Source organism: Heteronotia binoei, chromosome 1, assembly GCF_032191835.1.
Source record: "Heteronotia binoei isolate CCM8104 ecotype False Entrance Well chromosome 1, APGP_CSIRO_Hbin_v1, whole genome shotgun sequence".
NCBI lineage: Eukaryota > Metazoa > Chordata > Lepidosauria > Squamata > Gekkonidae > Heteronotia > Heteronotia binoei.
In genome coordinates, this window is record NC_083223.1 from 149,493,423 (window position 1) to 149,510,481 (window position 17,059).

The 17,059-nt window shown below is 41.4% G+C and overlaps 1 protein-coding gene across 6 annotated transcripts in view; it reads left to right on the forward strand.

Moving 5' to 3' along the window:
• AFDN (afadin, adherens junction formation factor) overlaps window positions 1-11,557 on the forward strand; it is a 221,883-nt gene extending 210,326 nt beyond the window's left edge. For all 6 annotated transcript variants that reach the window (XM_060242324.1, XM_060242299.1, XM_060242308.1 and 3 more), the window contains 2 exons: window positions 3,243-3,327; window positions 9,443-11,557. In XM_060242324.1, coding sequence (XP_060098307.1) covers window positions 3,243-3,327; window positions 9,443-9,587 — 230 coding nt within the window. In that variant the 3' untranslated portion in view covers window positions 9,588-11,557. The remainder of the gene's footprint in view (window positions 1-3,242; window positions 3,328-9,442) is intronic.
• Window positions 11,558-17,059: the final 5,502 nt, after the last annotated feature.

The following is a 17,059-nucleotide window of genomic DNA, read 5'->3' on the forward strand; positions in this document are numbered from 1 at the left end:
TTGTTTGAACATAGAATCATTCCATTACTGAATCATTCTACTACTGACCGATCACATTCCGTAGGAGCAAAAGAAGTCTGCATTCAAGTATTAGAAAAAATTCCCAGTTTGAGGAATTATAGTGAGGAACAGAAAGGGAATTTACAGCTTATACTGCTGTTTCTCTTAATCTGTAATTCATGCACTACTTATATTTTAACATTTTGGCCTTATGTATTCTTTGGTGCACAGCTACAGAATCTTCTGTTGGAACACCCAGTTACTACGAGATTACCTGTTAAAAGAAATAATAATTTTCTGTGCTTCTTCTACTGATCATTGAACAGGAATGTTTAACAGTTCCTTTCATATAATGTTGTTCATTATCAATAGTAGTGCTGTAAAGTAAATGATTTTCTGGATATAATTTACATAAAATTGATCTTCAGTTTAGAAGGTGTAAAATTTGGAAGATGCTTGTTTTTGAGGTTTTATGTGACACTATTTAAGTTTCAGAAATAATAGTCATTAGTTAATCCTTCCCCATTGAACCCTCAAGTACAGCTAGGTGCCAGCCCTGGGTTGGAAAATGCCTGGGGAGGGTAAGCTTTGGGGAGGGGAGGGACCTCAGCAGGATATAATGCCATAAAATCTGGCCTCCAGAGCAGCCATTTTCCCCAGGAGAACTGATTTTGGTCACCCAGAGATCAATTGTAATAGTAGGAGATCTCCAGCCAGCATCTGGAGACTGGCAACCCTAAATACAACATGACAATAAATCACTTATTCCAATATTTCTATCATACTGTGCTGGGGAGAAGCTACCTCTTCCAGTAGTTAATGTCTTATTGTGATACTCAGTGATTTATTAGTTACAGTTTCATATCTTTCCTACTTTCTCATTCCCTAGCAACCAGGGGTGGCCAAACTTGCTTAACATAAGAGCTGAATAGAATAAATGGCAGATGCTGAAGGTCCACAGGACATGAACATCAGATGCTAGAGAGCTTCAAGGAAGGAAGGAAAGAAGGAAAATAGATGGGGGGTGGAGGGAGAGGTGGAAAGAAAGCAGTTTTAACTTTAAATGCATTCTTCAAGCCACTGGCTGGCTTGGCTTGGAGAAGTGATTTAAAGAGACAAATGCCTTCTGCATGCCAGCTGACAGGGCAGTGGGGGCTGAAAGAGCCACACCAGATGTGTGAAAGAGCCACATGTGGCTCCCAAGCCACAGTTTGGCCACCCCTGCCGAGCAACCATTTCCAGCTCCAGGGCAGTTTATTCTCAGGGTCACAAGATCCATCTGAAGCAACAGCCATGCAGGCTGCTGGACTGCAATGAGAAAGGAAGGAGACAAAATTGTCTTTCCTGCTTCATCCATCAGTGCAAATCTGCTCACAAAAGAAGAAGGGAACAATTTCTCTTCCCTCTTCAGCGCAGTTCATTGGACAGTGTGGGATATTCCAGGCATGTCCCATGACCCCAGGAATAAAATTTCCTAGGATCAGAAATGATTGCTTATAGCCAGGGAAGGAAAAAGGGGGGGGGGGAGTGGCTGCATCTTTGTGTTGGATCCAACCCAGTGTCTTGTTTGAAGATGCAATACATATAGATAAATTTTGGTAATAATTAAGGAATGCTAGTTCTTCATCATAGACAAACGCATGAACCATTTGACTAATTCTGGTTATTTGTATTTCATACATATTTAAAAGTCTATATTAAAGGTCGTATACTTAACCTGAAGGTACATACAATCGGTGAAGACTTGTCTACATAAAATACAAAGCTCTTTGCACAAATGCAGAATTCGCTGTGCAGCTTGTCATCGCTCCAACTTGCTAACACTGTCCTTTCTGTCCTTTTTTACATGGCAAATTGTGCTTATGCAAAACTGAATTTTCCCAGCTCCTTCCACTGGATGGCTTGGGACCACTTTAAATATATTGGCTTTTCAAATTTGGAGTAAAATTGGTTGAACTGCAATCTGTCTGCATTAAGGCAGATTTTTTTCCAACAAAAATGATGGGTTAGATTTTAAATTTGGCAGTGACCGAAAGAAATCAATTTATTTGAAATTTGTGACCCTGAAATGTGGCCCTGTGCATGTTCTCCCAGAAGTAAATCTCACTGAACACAGTGGGGCTTTCTCCCAAGTACATGTGCATAGCATTGCAATCTTGGTTTACTTCTGGTATATCAATATTGCTTTGCACTGCTATAAATGAGCTTCATTTCCACTATTTAAGTTCAGTAATTGAATACACTAATGGAAGGAGCATACATTTGCTTTTGTGTAGATCAAGGCTCACAAGACATAACACATGAAATAATAAGAAACTAAAAATAAGGGGTAAAAAATGGACAAGGAATTGTGGCGACTTCTACAAGGACGTTTTTCTCCTACAAAAACAATAATACCTTTAATATCTGCGTATAGGATTAGTATGTCAAGTTGAAGTGAATGTGTTTAGTCTTGTGGTCTTTTGAAAGGATCAGTCTGTTTTGTGAGGATTTTATTTGTAAAGGTGCAGTGCTGTAAAATCTGTTCAAAATGTGAACTTATTGTAGGGGAAGAACTAATTTTCTTTTTCAGAATATAAAATTGTAAAAAGCCAAATAAGTTTCAGACTGGCTGTGTAACTAGCTAACTAAGTAGAAAGTTTTCCCAGGAATGTATCCTGACTTTCTGTAGGTTAATAAGTTTGTATACAATATGCCTCATAATCAGATCAGCTAAGTAATATTCAGCCATAAAAAAGCAATAGTTCCGTATCTTAGCTGTAAATCTATTATTTAGCTTTTGTGAATGTAGAAAGCTCTTAAGATGTAATCCTTCACTCAATTAGGTTGCCCGGGTACAGTTAACTTCAGGAGGACTTAAGTGGTCAAAATGTGTGGAGGATTGTAGCCATCGTATTTGTATACTTGCTGTTGGCATTATTAGTTACTTTATTATCTACATACGTATTTTCCTATATCTTTCAAAAATGTTATTCCAACTTGTCATCTCCATATTTTAAAATAAAAGGACATGGCAATATTATATTTTCTCTTCTTGCAGTTAACAGGCCAATAGCTCTAGGGATAACTACTTTGTTTTTACTGGAAAGATTACTTGATTATCTTCAAAGGACTAGAAATCATAGGTTGACACTTTATTCCAACGAAGAGTACCAATTAAGAGCACTGCACCTTTAACAGAAAGGTTCACTTTTTTCATTCATCCAGCCTTTCAACTGTAATTTTACTTTCTCTTGCATAAGGATCAAACTCGTACACTGGATCTACTGGAGCAATTGCAGGATCACAGGAATCTTGTCTGGACCCAAGAGATAAAAAATCAAAAAGGTAAAATAAAGTAAATAGCACTGTTTTGTACTGCGTATGCTGTCCTAAAATTCTGGTTTTTAATTTGTTATTTAATTTATTTTTGTTATTTATAGTTTGCCTTTCTCACTTAGACAGAAGGTGGATTACACAATATAAGTTAGTATAAGTAGAATGAGGAGACATTTAATGAACAGTGTAATAGGACTAGGTTTGCAAAAATCTGAAGCCAGACATAAATATTAAAAATGATACGTTAATGCAAGAAATAGTGATACATGAGTGATACATGACCTTTGATGCAGTGAGAGCAAGATAAAAACATACAGCAATGGATAATACATAGTAGGAATGTAGTATAGTCTAAGACAGTGATGGGGAATGTCTGTCCCGAGAGTCATTTATGGCCTTTGAGACCGCTTAGTCTGGCCCTTGGGAATTGCTGGGCCGAGCCACATGGCGGCTTCCTTGGGGCCCGGCTGGCCGGTGAGGATTGTGAGGTGTGGTTGCATTGTGCAGCAGCCTCCCCAGGGGCTGGCCAGCCAGCAGGGATTGTGGGTCCCAGCCGCACAGCAGCCTCCCTGGGGCCTGGCTGGCCAGCCAGGATTGCTGCAGGGCCTGGAAAAGTCACTGTCAAAGTTCAGGTTAGTTTCCCACTCATTTCTTTATTTCCCTTTCTTTTAATTTCTTCTCCCCATTTCTTTGTTTCCTTTTCTTTCCCTTCCTTTCTTTCCCTTTCTCCCCCCATTTATTTATTTCCCTTTATTCTTCTTTCTTCCCCCTTTCTTTATTTTCCTTTATTACCCAGCTACCACCAGTTCAATTTGCACTTGATTATCCTACATCAGAGGTGTCGAACTCATTTGTTATGAGGGCTGGATCTGACATAAATGAGACCTTATTGGGCTGCACCATGTTGGGTTGGGCCGGGTCATGTAGGGCTGGGCCATGTGTGTACTTATTTAAGATTAGGTAGCAGAGAGATAAATTTTATAAAGAACACAGACAAACACAAATATATATATATATATATATATATATATATATATATATATATATATATATATTTTTTTTTTTTTAAAAACTTAAAATATGCTTAAAACGTTAGCACTCATTGGCCTTAAAGATGCTTTCTTTGTATTTCTCCCATGGGATCCAGGGAACTGGGCAAAGGAAGCTCTGGCTCTTTCCTTCCTTCCCCAGGGGACTGGGGGGGAGCCTCAGCCAATAGAAGGAAGAGTGGCTTGGCTCAGTAGCTCTGTTGTGCAATTGATAGAGCCTGGCAAAGCAAGCTATTCCTCCCCAAGGGGCGAGCCTCAGCCAGTGGAAAAAAATAGAGGTTTTGCTCTGTAGTTCCAGTGCAATTGAGCAAGTCTAGCAAAACAAGCTGTGATGCAGAAGGAAGCAAGGGAGAGGGAGAAGAAAGCAGATGACAGCCAGTTGCTCAGCAGCCTGAAAGGAACTGCATGCCCTGAACTGCATGTTTGACACCCCTGTCCTAGATGCTGTGGTCTAATATGCTAATATTAGGGGATGTGGTCTAATATGCTAATGAGTTCCTGCTGGGCTTTTTCTACCAAAAAAAGCCCTGGACCTAGGCATTTGCCTAGGGCAGTGGGTGTGGGTGGGTGTGCCAAATTAGGCTCTCTCAACATGACTTCAAATAGAAATAATTATTCAAATAGAACAATTATTTGCATTAATTTTTCCGGTCTTGATTTGTTGTTCATTGATGGAGCACTGTTTTTTAAGCTGATACTTTTGTATGGCCTGCAAATGATATTATAAAAACCCAAATGGCCCTTGGCAGAAAAAAGATTCCCCAACTCTGGTCTAAGAAGAAGAAGAAGATATCCTACCCTATACTCTGAATCTCAGAGTCTCAGAATGGTCACAATCTCCTCACCCCCCCCCCCCCAAGAAAGGCTTGGGCCGGTCCTGCTTACAGCAGCTGCCCTTTCAAGGACAACTCCTACAAGAGCTATGGCTGACCCAAGGCCATTTCAGCAGCTGCAAGTAGAGGAGTAGGGAATCAAACCCAATTCTCCCAGATAAGAGTCTGCGTATTTAACCACTACACCGACTGGCTCTCCCATGCCCTCTACTGAAGTGTCTTCATTAACCATTTTGTTATAATGCAGCCCTATTCCTTTATAAAAATGCTCTCCTGAACAGTTGGCAGAAAGTCAAAAGTGTGGGACCCTTTGAGGCCTCCTCAGGCAGGCTATTCCATAGGGTGAGGGCTACTGCAGAGAATCCATGGTTCCAAGCAGTTGTTGATTTTGGCCTTTTATATGGTGAGATCTGTAGAAGGACCTGTTCAGATGAGAGAAGTATGGGGCATAGGAGGGGAGAGGCAGCCTTGCAGATATGACAGTCCAAGGCCATGAAGCGCTTTGCACATGATAGCCCATACCTTGAATTGAACCCATTGGCTGGCCATTAGTTAATGGAGTGACTATAGAATCAGTGTAATATGCGTGTACTGTCTAGATAATTGAGTTGCAGCATTCTGCACTAACGAGTTTGAGTTGATTTTGAGGGGAGATCTGTATATGTATATATGGATCTCTGTGGCCAGATCAGTTGAGTCAATGTAGGGGGCCACATTCTAAGTTGGAAGAAAGCAGTTTTTGTGTTTTAATTGACTTCTCCAGTAGTAATGCTGGGTCAATATAAACCCTAGGCTCTTAGCCAAATTAGCATGCGTCAACTGAACCACATCAAAAGTGGAAAGCACAATATCCTTCAAGACTTCAGTCTTTCCAGTCAGTATTACTTTCATCTTCTCAGAGTTCAGTTACTGTTTATTCACAGCCACTTAACTACAGCTGTCAGGCAGTGGCTCTTCTCCCTCCAGTAGGAGCAACAAATAGGCATGGCCTTTGTCTGTGTTCAGACAGAGATCATCAACTAAAGTCATCTAGTATTTGATTTCCTTGATATATAATTTGTCACTAAAATCAGCCACTGTACCCAAATACTGGAGAGTAGCAAATGTCACACCAGTTTTTTAATAATATAATAACATTTTATTTATATCCCACCCTCCCTGCCAAAGCAGGCTCAGGGCAGCTAACAACATAATCAGTCTGTACATGAGTTATACAACAAATTTTAAAATCAACATTCAACTTAAAACATTCCAATTTAAAATTAACATTTCTGGTGCTATTCTATTAGATGCAAGTATGTATGATGGCGGAATCATTTAAGACGAGTCCATCAGTCATTCAGTAGGTAAAGGCCATCCTAAAGAGGAAGGTTTTGCAGGCCCTGCGGAACTGTTCAAGGCTCCTCAGGGCCCGCACTTCTTCCGGGAGCTGGTTCCATAGGTGTGGAGCTGCAATGGAGAAGGCCCATGTACAAGTATTCTTTAATTTTGCCTCCTTCGGCCTGGGGATAGTCAGTTGGTTCTTCCCCATTGACCTCAGTGCTCTCTGGGGTTCATATGGGGAGAGACGGTCCTTCAGGTAGGCAGGTCCACGACCATATAGGGCTTTAAAGGTAATAACCAGCACTTTGTAGCGAACCTGGTATACAACTGGCAGCCAGTGCAGTCCGCGTAGCCCCGGCTGTATGTGCTCCCATTTTGGGAGCCCTAATAACAGCCTAGCCACCGCGTTCTGCACCAGCTGCAGCTTCCAGGTTCAGCACAGAGGCAGCCCCATGTAGAGGGCATTACAGTAATCCATCCTTGATGTTACCATTGCATGGATCACTGTTGCTAGGTCCCGACACTCTAGGAAGGGGGCCAACTGCCTTGCCCGCTTCAGATGAAAAAATGCTGACTTGGCAGTGGCTGCTATCTGGGCCTCCATTCATAATGAAGGCTCCAGTAGAACACCCAAGCTCCTGACTCGGTGCGCCGCTTTTAGCGGCACACCGTCAAAGACCCGGAGAGGAATTTCTCCTCCCAGAGCATCGCGACCCAAGCAAAGGACCTCTGTCTTCGTCGGGTTCAGCTTCAACCCACTCAGCCTAAGCCAACCTGCCCAGCCTGCAATGCCAGGTCCAGATTCCCTGGGACGCAGTCAGGCCGGCCATCCATTAGCAGATAGAGCTGGGTGTCATCTGCATATTGATGGCACCCAAGCCCATACCTCCGGGCAATCTGGGCAAGGGGGCGCATGTAGATGTTAAATAACATCGGGGAGAGAACTGCTCCCTGCGGCACCCCTTTTAGAAAGGGATCTAGAAGTGAACCAGGAAGTTATAGACCAGTTAGGCGGATATCTGTCCCAAGCAAATTAGTAGACCTGTAATTAGAAATGGAATTATTAGGGAAATGAAGCCTGCTGAGGGAAAAATCAGCACAACTTCTGCAAAGGGAAGTCCTGCTTCAGCTTTGTGGCAAATGAAATTAATTGTAGGTAAGTGTAACACGATGCACATTGGATAAAAAAAAATCCAACCAAATATATGCTAATGGTGTCTGAACTTGAGGAAAGGAGACCATGGAGTCACAGTGGATAGCTCAGTGGAAGTGTCAACCAAGTGTGCCACATGGAAAACAAGAACACTATGCTGGGGATAATTAGGAAAGGGATTGAAAATAAAGCCACAAATATTATAATGCCCCTGTATATATCTGTAATGCACCCATATTGGCAATACTGTGTGCAGTTTGCTCACCATGTCTCAAAAAAAGACATTGCGGAGCTGGAAAATGTACAGAAGAGGGTAGCCAAGAAGATTCTGGGGTAGTAGCACCTTTCCTGTGAGGAAAGGCTAAAGAATGACAGCTAAAGGAAGGCTATGATAGAGGTTTATAAAATTATGCATGGGATGGAGACAGTTGACAGAGAACTTTTTTCTCCTTCTAGACTTTGAGGGCATCCAATGAAGTCGATAAGGAGTAGATTCAAGACAGACAAAAGGAACTATTACTTTACATGATGAGTGATTAAAATGCAGAATTTGTTGCCAGAGGATGCAGTGATGGCCACAGGCATAGACAGCTTTAAAAAGGGATTAGACAGATTCATGGAGGATAAGTCTGTCGGTGTCTACTAGCCATGGTGACTAAAAGGAACCTCCACATTCAGAGGCAGTAAATCTCTGAATACCAGTGCCAGGAGGCAGCATCAGTAGGTCTGGGCTTCTGTGCCCTTTTGTTGGCCCTTAGAATAACTGGTTGGCCACTATGTGAGACAGGATGCCAGACTGGATGGGCCACTGGTCTGATCCAGCAGGGCTCACCTTAGGTTCACCAGTGCATAACTTGACTGAAGTCAGACTGAAAATGTCCAGAGTGCATGAGTTATCCAAAAAGGTCTGTAGATTATCTGCCACTGCTTTCTCAATTACCTTGCCCCAAAAGGGCAAATTAGAGACTGGGCAACAGTTGACCAAATGACTTTTCTGTGGGAATGGTTTTAAGTAAGAGACAGATGACCACCTCTTTGAGTGGCTGAGGCAAGGTGCCTTGAGTCGGGGATTGATTTATTACAGACATCAGTGACTCATTTATATAGGCCTTATGTGATTTCAGCACCCAGGAAGAACAAGGATTAATCCTTAAACAGGCCAGATGATGTCACCTACTTCTATCTGGTCCATGTTATACCTGACCTCCAGGTCAGAGCATATTCAAAAAACTTCGTCAGCAAAAAACTTTGCAAAGGCAGTAGGTCTCTGAGGTCTTAAGCCTGCTGCTCTTAGTAATAGTAAAACACTTAAATTATTGACATGACTAGTGCTAGTCATCCTATAAGAATTCAGTGGCAGATTCTAGTGTTATCTACATATATACACCATGCATTTGGAAGCACCATTTAACATTTCCATGTTGAGCATGCCATGTTTGCAGTCCATCCACCCTGACTCTCAACAAGAAAGGAAGGCTATAAATGAAGTAAATGTGTAAGTATCCAAAATCATTACATTGGCTATCTCCAGGAAGAATCAATCCTGTAAAAAACATTGAGCAAATCTAAACAAGAGCACTAACTTTTAAAACTAAGTCTAATAGAATCTTAACAAAATTGTCCCTCCAGGAAAAATAACACTAACAGTGCAATTCTTTACTTATTAATAACCCCATTGCTTTCTAAGTCTTCCAAGTAGATCAAACTATTGAAGGCAGCATAATTAATGTTTGTAACAATGAACAACCATTTTCTTTCCTTTGCAGTCAAGATACAGATTTACCTGGCGCACCAGAAAACTTGACTTTCCGGGAGCGGCAGAGGCTATTTTCCCAAGGCCAAGATGTGTCCAACAAAGTAAAGGCTTCTAGGAAATTAATGGAACTGGAAAATGAATTGAATACAAAATAGGGTAAAATGCACCTTATCAGAAGTATCTGAATAATCTTGGAGTGACTGGGAAAGGAGCTGTTCAAGAAGAGGAAAGCGTCTCCTGACTAAATGGGATGGAATTCTTCATCTGGACTGTTTGAAATTTAGACCTGTTGCAATAGCAAGAACATGAATTCTTTATCAAGAGCTTGTGGTTTATACAATTAAAGCACTGTAAGATATATTTTACTTATAAAAATCAAGTATCATTATGTTCTCCCCATCCTTTCCCTTGTTTGGGGGGATTAAATACTTCTGCAATAGTTCAGGGTAACACTTGTTGAAGAATAGTTGCTGCCTGGTTTCTTACAGAAACACTTCACTAGCTGCTGAGCAGAGAGAGTGGCTATAGCTTGAACTGCCTAAACTATAATCTGTGCCAGGACTTGTGTATGCGTAGATAGTTTGATACTAATTCTATGGGGGTTATACATATTATAAGCATATCAGTGAAAACTAGGGCTGGAATCAGTGGTTTTCTTGGATAAACTCTTGCATAAAACAACTTGAATACCTTGCATATAAAAAGGCTGCATAAGAGTTTTTAATCCTCATATACAGAATGGTCCTCCTTTTGGATAGCCCTTTGAATATAAAATACTTGATCTAGTTTACTGACAGTCAACTAATGTGACAAGAGTCACACCTTTGGGTTTTTCATTTGTTTCTCTTTCATTCCAACCCTGAACTACTAACTCTTTTTGTTACATTGGAGAATTTTAAACCTCTTTGGTAATAGCTGAAGTCAAGACTGGAAAAATTGGTGGACTTATGGTTGTGGTGTTTATGGGCTACAAAGTTTTAGTACTATATAGAAGTTTCAGAAATAAGCAATAGGGATTAAGTTGCTTTTAGTAGCATACTGTAGCCAAGACAAAAACCAAAGTTAAATAGTCACAAAAGCAAGGACTAAAAAAAGTCAATTACCATTAGCCAGAATTTTAAACACTACTTCAAGGGGGTTAAATGGCATAAAAATGCTATGACTGCAATGAGAAATGATAAAAACAATGTCTTGCCAATAAGAATTTCACTGAGGTAGCGTGACAGTAGCAGCACATCACTAGTCATTCATGTTGAGAAAAATGATAATCGAGCTGCCTCTCTGGTTTACTGGTGTTCTCTTCCTTTATACTGTAGAAAATATTGGCAGTTCAAGCTATTTTTCACACTATATTGCAGCATTATTTAATTTTAAATGGTTGGAATCTTTTTCTCCCACTGTTCCTTCAGCTATGCATATATGGCTGATGATGTTGAGAATAAGGACCTCATCAGAGTTTGTTTCTCATTGTGTGATGTTTAAAATGAATATATTATATTGTGATTCTAAGCAAATTTTCTATTTGATAAAGCCCTTAATTGGGCTTTAGTTTAATTTTCTGTATAATATGTTCTCTTATAAATATATATTTAGGGACTTATGCACACTTCCAAATGCAGATGGTAGACTTTCACTGCCTTAGAAATCACTTTTAATAAGAGTTGTATGATAAATAAATGCAAGTTAATGATATTAAATTGGAGTGTAAATATTTTTTTTACATATTTCAGGTTTCTTATTTGAAAGTGTGCGTTACCGTTCACCTGTTAAATATGAAGTAGAAGATTAAATTGGTTGAAAGTGTTAATGAAGGATTTGTATGCTTGCTATGTGTGTTAATCAGGAAAAGCAAGCCTCCCAAGATTTATCTTGAGAACACTAGATATGCTGTGGCTGGAATACTATTGCTGCTAGAAGCGAAGCAAAGGAATAGCACCTATTATGGAGTGGATTTGGCCGCTATTGGGCATTCAGGTCAAGTGTGGATATGAGTAAAAGTGCTTTTCATAACTGTGCATTATTATGAAAAAAAAACATCAAAACTGCTGTAGTTTCCCATTTCTACTGTATTTCACTTGCAACCTATTTTTAATAAACTTTGTATTGTATTTAACTTTGCACTGTATGATCTGTATCAAGAGTGTTTGTTCAGATTACATGCACATGCCATACAAATAACAATTTTCTTAAATATTTATAAACCAGGTAAGGGGGTCCTATGAGGACTCATGGTGAAAGGAAAAAAATCCCATCCTGCATCCCTTCCATTCTTGCTTTGCCCCCCACCCCTCATCACTGTTTTCCTCACCACCATTAGTCCATTGGCTCCCCCTACTCCTTGGCCAATTTGTATTTAGTTTTCGCTGTTTTTTGATCCATACAAGAGAGCCAGTCATTACTATTATAGACATGGTAACACAAACCCCAATGTTAAACGAGAGATGTTAATGTTAAGTGAGAGAGCTCTGAGAGAGAGCAGAGAAGAAGTGCTATAAGGGTGAGGTTTGGCTTTCTAAACAGCTGGGGGAATTATTGAGAATTTCTGAGTTTGTGTGATTGCTGAAATTTCTGAGTTTGTGGTTGCTGGGGAACTGCTGTTTGTTTGGTTTGAGTGGGTTGAAGGTGATTGTTGCTGATTGATTAGGAGTGGCTGTGTTCCTGGGGCAGACTGAGGCCCCACTCTCTTTGCATTTTTAAGCTGCGCCTTGCCAGAGGCGCGAGCCTTTGGCATGAGCCGAAGGGCGAGAGCCAAAGGGCTCATGGCCTGTGGCTCTTAGCCTGGGGGCTGTGAAAGGACCGGGAACCCAGATCCCTATTTTCCTTGTGTTCCCAATAAGGTAAGTAGACCCTCCAGAAGGAGAGCCACATAAACAAACAGGATTAAAAGGGGACTGTATATTTTAAAAATGCTATCATGAAGGTAGAATGCCAGCAGGGGGGTGGGGGCTTTCTAGTGTTTTGCACTGAGTGTCACATGTATGACTATCTGCCCACAAGACAGAAGTCTTGGGTGTGTGCTCGATGTAAGGAGCTCCTGGTACTCAGGGAACAAGTTCGTACCCTTGAGGCCAAGGTGACTGACCTGGAGAAGCAGAGACAGTCAGGCACTCAGAAAAGACTCTTGGGGGCGTATTAGATGAGCCCCACTCTGAACCTGGCAGCCTTGTTGCTGCCAGGGAGCATAAGGGTCGAGAGGGAACAGGACACCATGCTGAGGATAAGGGGAATGTGCCCTCAGAAGGGACCTCTTCTTCAGTTGGTGAGCAGGTATTCTTTCGCACCTGGGCAGGAAAGAGGGAGGGTCTTGGTAGTTAGTGATTCGATCCTTAGGCAAGTAGACAGCTGGGTGGCAAAACCGCTTACTGACCATATGGTGACTTGCCTGCCTGGTGCGACGGTAGCGGACATTACGTGTGTAGTAGATAGGCTGATAGACAGTGCTGGGGAGGAGCCAGTGGCCATGGTGCATGTTGGCACCAACAATGTGGGAAATGCAGTCATGAGGTCCTGGAGGAAAAATTTAGGTTGCTAGGCGGGAGACTTAAGGCCAGGACCTCCAAGGTAGCCTTCTCAGAAGTGCTACCTGTTCCATGTGCAGGGCTGGAGAGACAAGCACAAATTAGAAGTCTCAATGTGTGGATGAGACGATGGTGTAGGGAGGAAGGGTTTAAGTTTGTTAGGCACTGGGATGCTTTCTGGAACAAGCAGGAGCTGTACAAAAGAGACGGTCTCCACTTGTCCCCAGATGGAACCAAGCTGCTAACGCTTAAAATCAAAAAGGTGGCGGAGCAGTTTTTAAACTAAATCTTGGGGGGAAAGCAGACAGGAGATGAAATGTCTCTGGTTCAGGAGGACTCATCTCAAAGAGGTGAAGGGTTAGCTGTTACTTTTCTACCGGGTAATGGATCAGAGTTGTCCACTGAGATGGTGACAAACAGTATGGAGTGTCTTCCAAAATCTCAAGGCAGCAGGAGGAAGGTTGCGGGCCTAACTTGCCTGGGAAATTATAGATGTTTGTATACAAATGCTAGAAGTGTTCAAAGTAAAATTGGTGAGTTGGAATGTTTAGTGTTGGAGGAAAACATAGACATTGTCGGAATTTCAGAAACTTGGTGGAATGAAGAAAATCAGTGGGACACGGTGATTCCTGGATATAAGTTATATCGGAAGGATAAGGAGGGAAGGGTTGGAGGTGGGGTGGCTCTTTATGTCACAGAGGATATACAGTCCAGTAAGACTGAGGTCAAAGAATTAGATTCCCTTCTAGAAATGCTTTGGGTGGAGATAGAGGGCCCAAAAGGAAATTTAACTATGGGAGTTTGTTATCGCCCACCAAATCAAAAGATAAGAGGATGATTATAATATGATGGAAGAATGAAAGATAGCGGCTAAACATAAAAACTGTGTCGTAATAGGTGATTTTAATTACCTGCAGATTGATTGGGTCAATATGTGTTCAGGTGGAGAGAAAGAGATTGAGTTTCTAGATACTCTGGAGCAGATGGTCACAGAATCTACCAGGGGCAGAGCGATCGTGAATTTGGTCCTAAGTAATATCCAGGACTTGGTGAGAGATGTAAAAGTGATCGCACTGCTTGGGAGCAGTGATCATAACGTTATTGATTTCACCATTTGTAGAAATAAGGAGTTGCCCCAAAAGGCCAGCACAACCATGTTTAACTCTAAAAGGGGTAAATTCTCTGAGGCATGTGAAGAGGAAACCATTTGTAGAAATAAGGAGTTGCCCCAAAAGGCCAGCACAACCATGTTTAACTCTAAAAGGGGTAAATTCTCTGAGGCATGTGAAGAGGAAACTGAAAGAAAAGGTAAATACAGTCAAAACCCTTGGGGAAGATTGGAGGCTATTTAAAACTACAATCCTAGAAGCTCAGATAAAATATATACCATAAGTTAGGAAAGGCACAAACAGGTATAAGAGAAGGCCTGCATGGTTAACAAACAAAGTAATGGAAGCTGTAAAGTGTAAGAAGGACTCCTTTAAGCGGTGGAAAGCTAGTCCAAGCAAGATTAATAAAAGGGAACACAGGCTGTGGCAAATCAAATGCAAGACTGTGATCAGGCAGGCAAAAAGGGACTATGAGGAGCATATTGCAAAAAACATAAAGACCAACAATAAAAATTTCTTCAAATATATTAGAAGCAGGAAGCCAGCCAGGGAGGCAGTGGGGCCCTTGGATAACCAAGGGTTATAAGGATTACTTAAGGAGGATAGAGAAATGACTGAGAAGCTGAATGCATTTTTTGCCTCAGTCTTCACTGGAAGATGAGAAGTGTTTGCCCGCTCCAGAACCACTAATTTTGGAAAGGGTGTTGAAAGACCTAAGTCAAATTGAAGTGACAAGAGAGGAGGTCCTACAACTGATTGACGAATTAAAAACTAATAAGTCACATCCAAGAGTTCTGAAAGAACTCAAAATTGAACTTGTGGATCTCCTGACAAAAATATGTAATCTTTCATTGAAATCTGCCTCCGTTCCTGAGGATTTGAAGGTAGCAAATGTCACCCCCATCTTTAAAAAGGGTTCCAGAGGAGATCCAGGAAATTACAGGCCAGTCAGTCTGACTGCAATACCAGGAAAGTTGGTAGAAACCATTATCAAGGACAGAATGAGTAGGCACATTGATGAACACAAGTTATTGAGGAAGACTCAGCATGGGTTCTGTAAGGGAAGATCTTGTCTCACTATCCTGTTACAGTTCTTTGAGTGGGTGAACAAACATGTGGACAAAGGCGACCCAGTAGATGTTATTTACCTTGACTTCCAAAAAGCTTTTGATAAAGTTCCTCATCAAAGACTCTTTAGTAGGCTTGAGAGTCATGGAGTAAAAGGACAGGTCCTCTTGTGGATCAAAAACTGGCTAATTAACAGGAAGCAGAGAGTGAGTATAAATGGGCAGTCTTCGCAGTGGAGGACGGTAAGCAGTGGGGTGCCGCAGGGCTCAGTACTGGGTCCAATGCTCTTTAACTTGTTCATAAATGATTTGGAGTTGGGAGTGAGCACTGAAGTGGCAAAGTTTGCAGATGACACTAAATTGTTCAGGGTGGTGAGAACCAGAGAGGATTGTGAGGCACTTCAAAGGGATCTGTTGAGGCTGGGTGAGTGGGCGTCAACGTGGCAGATGAGGTTCAATGTGGCCAAGTGCAAAGTAATGCACATTGGGGCCAAGAATCCCCGCTACAAATACAAGTTGATGGGTTGTGAACTGGCAGAGACTGACCAAGAGAGAGATCTTGGGGTCGTGGTAGATAACTCACTGAAAATGTCAAGACAGTGTGCGGTTGCAATAAAAAAGGCCAATGCCATGCTGGGAATTATTAGGAAGGGAATTGAAAACACATCAGCCAGAATCATAATGCCCTTGTATAAATCGATGGTGTGGTCTCATTTGGAATACTGTGTACAATTCTGGTCACCGCATCTCAAAAAGGACATTATAGCATTGGAAAAAGTGCAGAAAAGGGCAACTAGAATGATTAAAGGTTTGGAACACTTTCCCTATGAAGAAAGGTGAAAACGCTTGGGGCTCTTTAGCTTGGAGAAACGTCGACTGCGGGGTGACATGATAGAGGTTTACAAGATTATGCATGGGATGCAGATAGAGAAAGAAGTACTTTTCTCCCTTTCTCACAATACAAGAACTCATGGGCGTTCAATGAAATTGCTGAGCAGTCAGGTTAAAACGGATAAAAGGAAGTACTTCACTCAAAGGGTTATTAACGTGGAATTCACTGCAACAGGAGGTGGTGGCAGCTACAAGCATAGCCAGCTTTAAGAGGGGATTGGATAAAAATATGGAGCAGAGGTCCATCAGTGTCTATTAGCCACAGTATATATATATATGCGTGTGTGTGTATATATATGTGTGTATATGTATGTATATGTGCGTGTGTGTGTATATATATATGTATATATATATGCACACATATATATTGGCCACTGTGTGACACAGAGTGTTGGACTGGATGGGCCATTGGCCTGATCCAACATGGTTTCTCTTATGTTCTTAACTGGATGTGAACCAGTACTGTAGATAAATGCCTGTTTTACTAAACTAGGTAGGAGTTAAAGCTACTTGTTGATGCTGAAGAATGTGTAAAATACTGAATTACTCAGTTAACATACCACTTGCTAGAAATATGTAGGCATTTTTGCTTACAGCATATTTAATTCCATGTTGATCATACCCTATCAATTTAGCTTTTCTTCTGTATTGCACAATTGCTTTTTTTCTCTGGCTCACTGCAAAGTTCAGCTTTGGAAAGTTGTCCTGAATGGTAAACCAGATCTTCATTCTACACCATGCAGTAGTGGCTCAAAGTGTTTGGTCACCCTTACCACTGTACCCTCCTTATTTGTCCATTGTCCCTGCTTTCTTTAAATAGCATGGCAAGTAATGTGTGACATACAGGCTAGGAACAGAAACCAGAAAACACCAGACTTGAATCCTGTGAGGTTTTGGGAAATGGCAGCATGGCCAGATTGCTTGTTAAAAGGCCCCAGTGAGCAAGGAGACCAGCACTGACAATATGAGCAAGGAGAAAGCTGCACACATTTATCAGGATTCCCTTTTAAGAATATCTTCTTTCTTTACATCTACAAAGTAA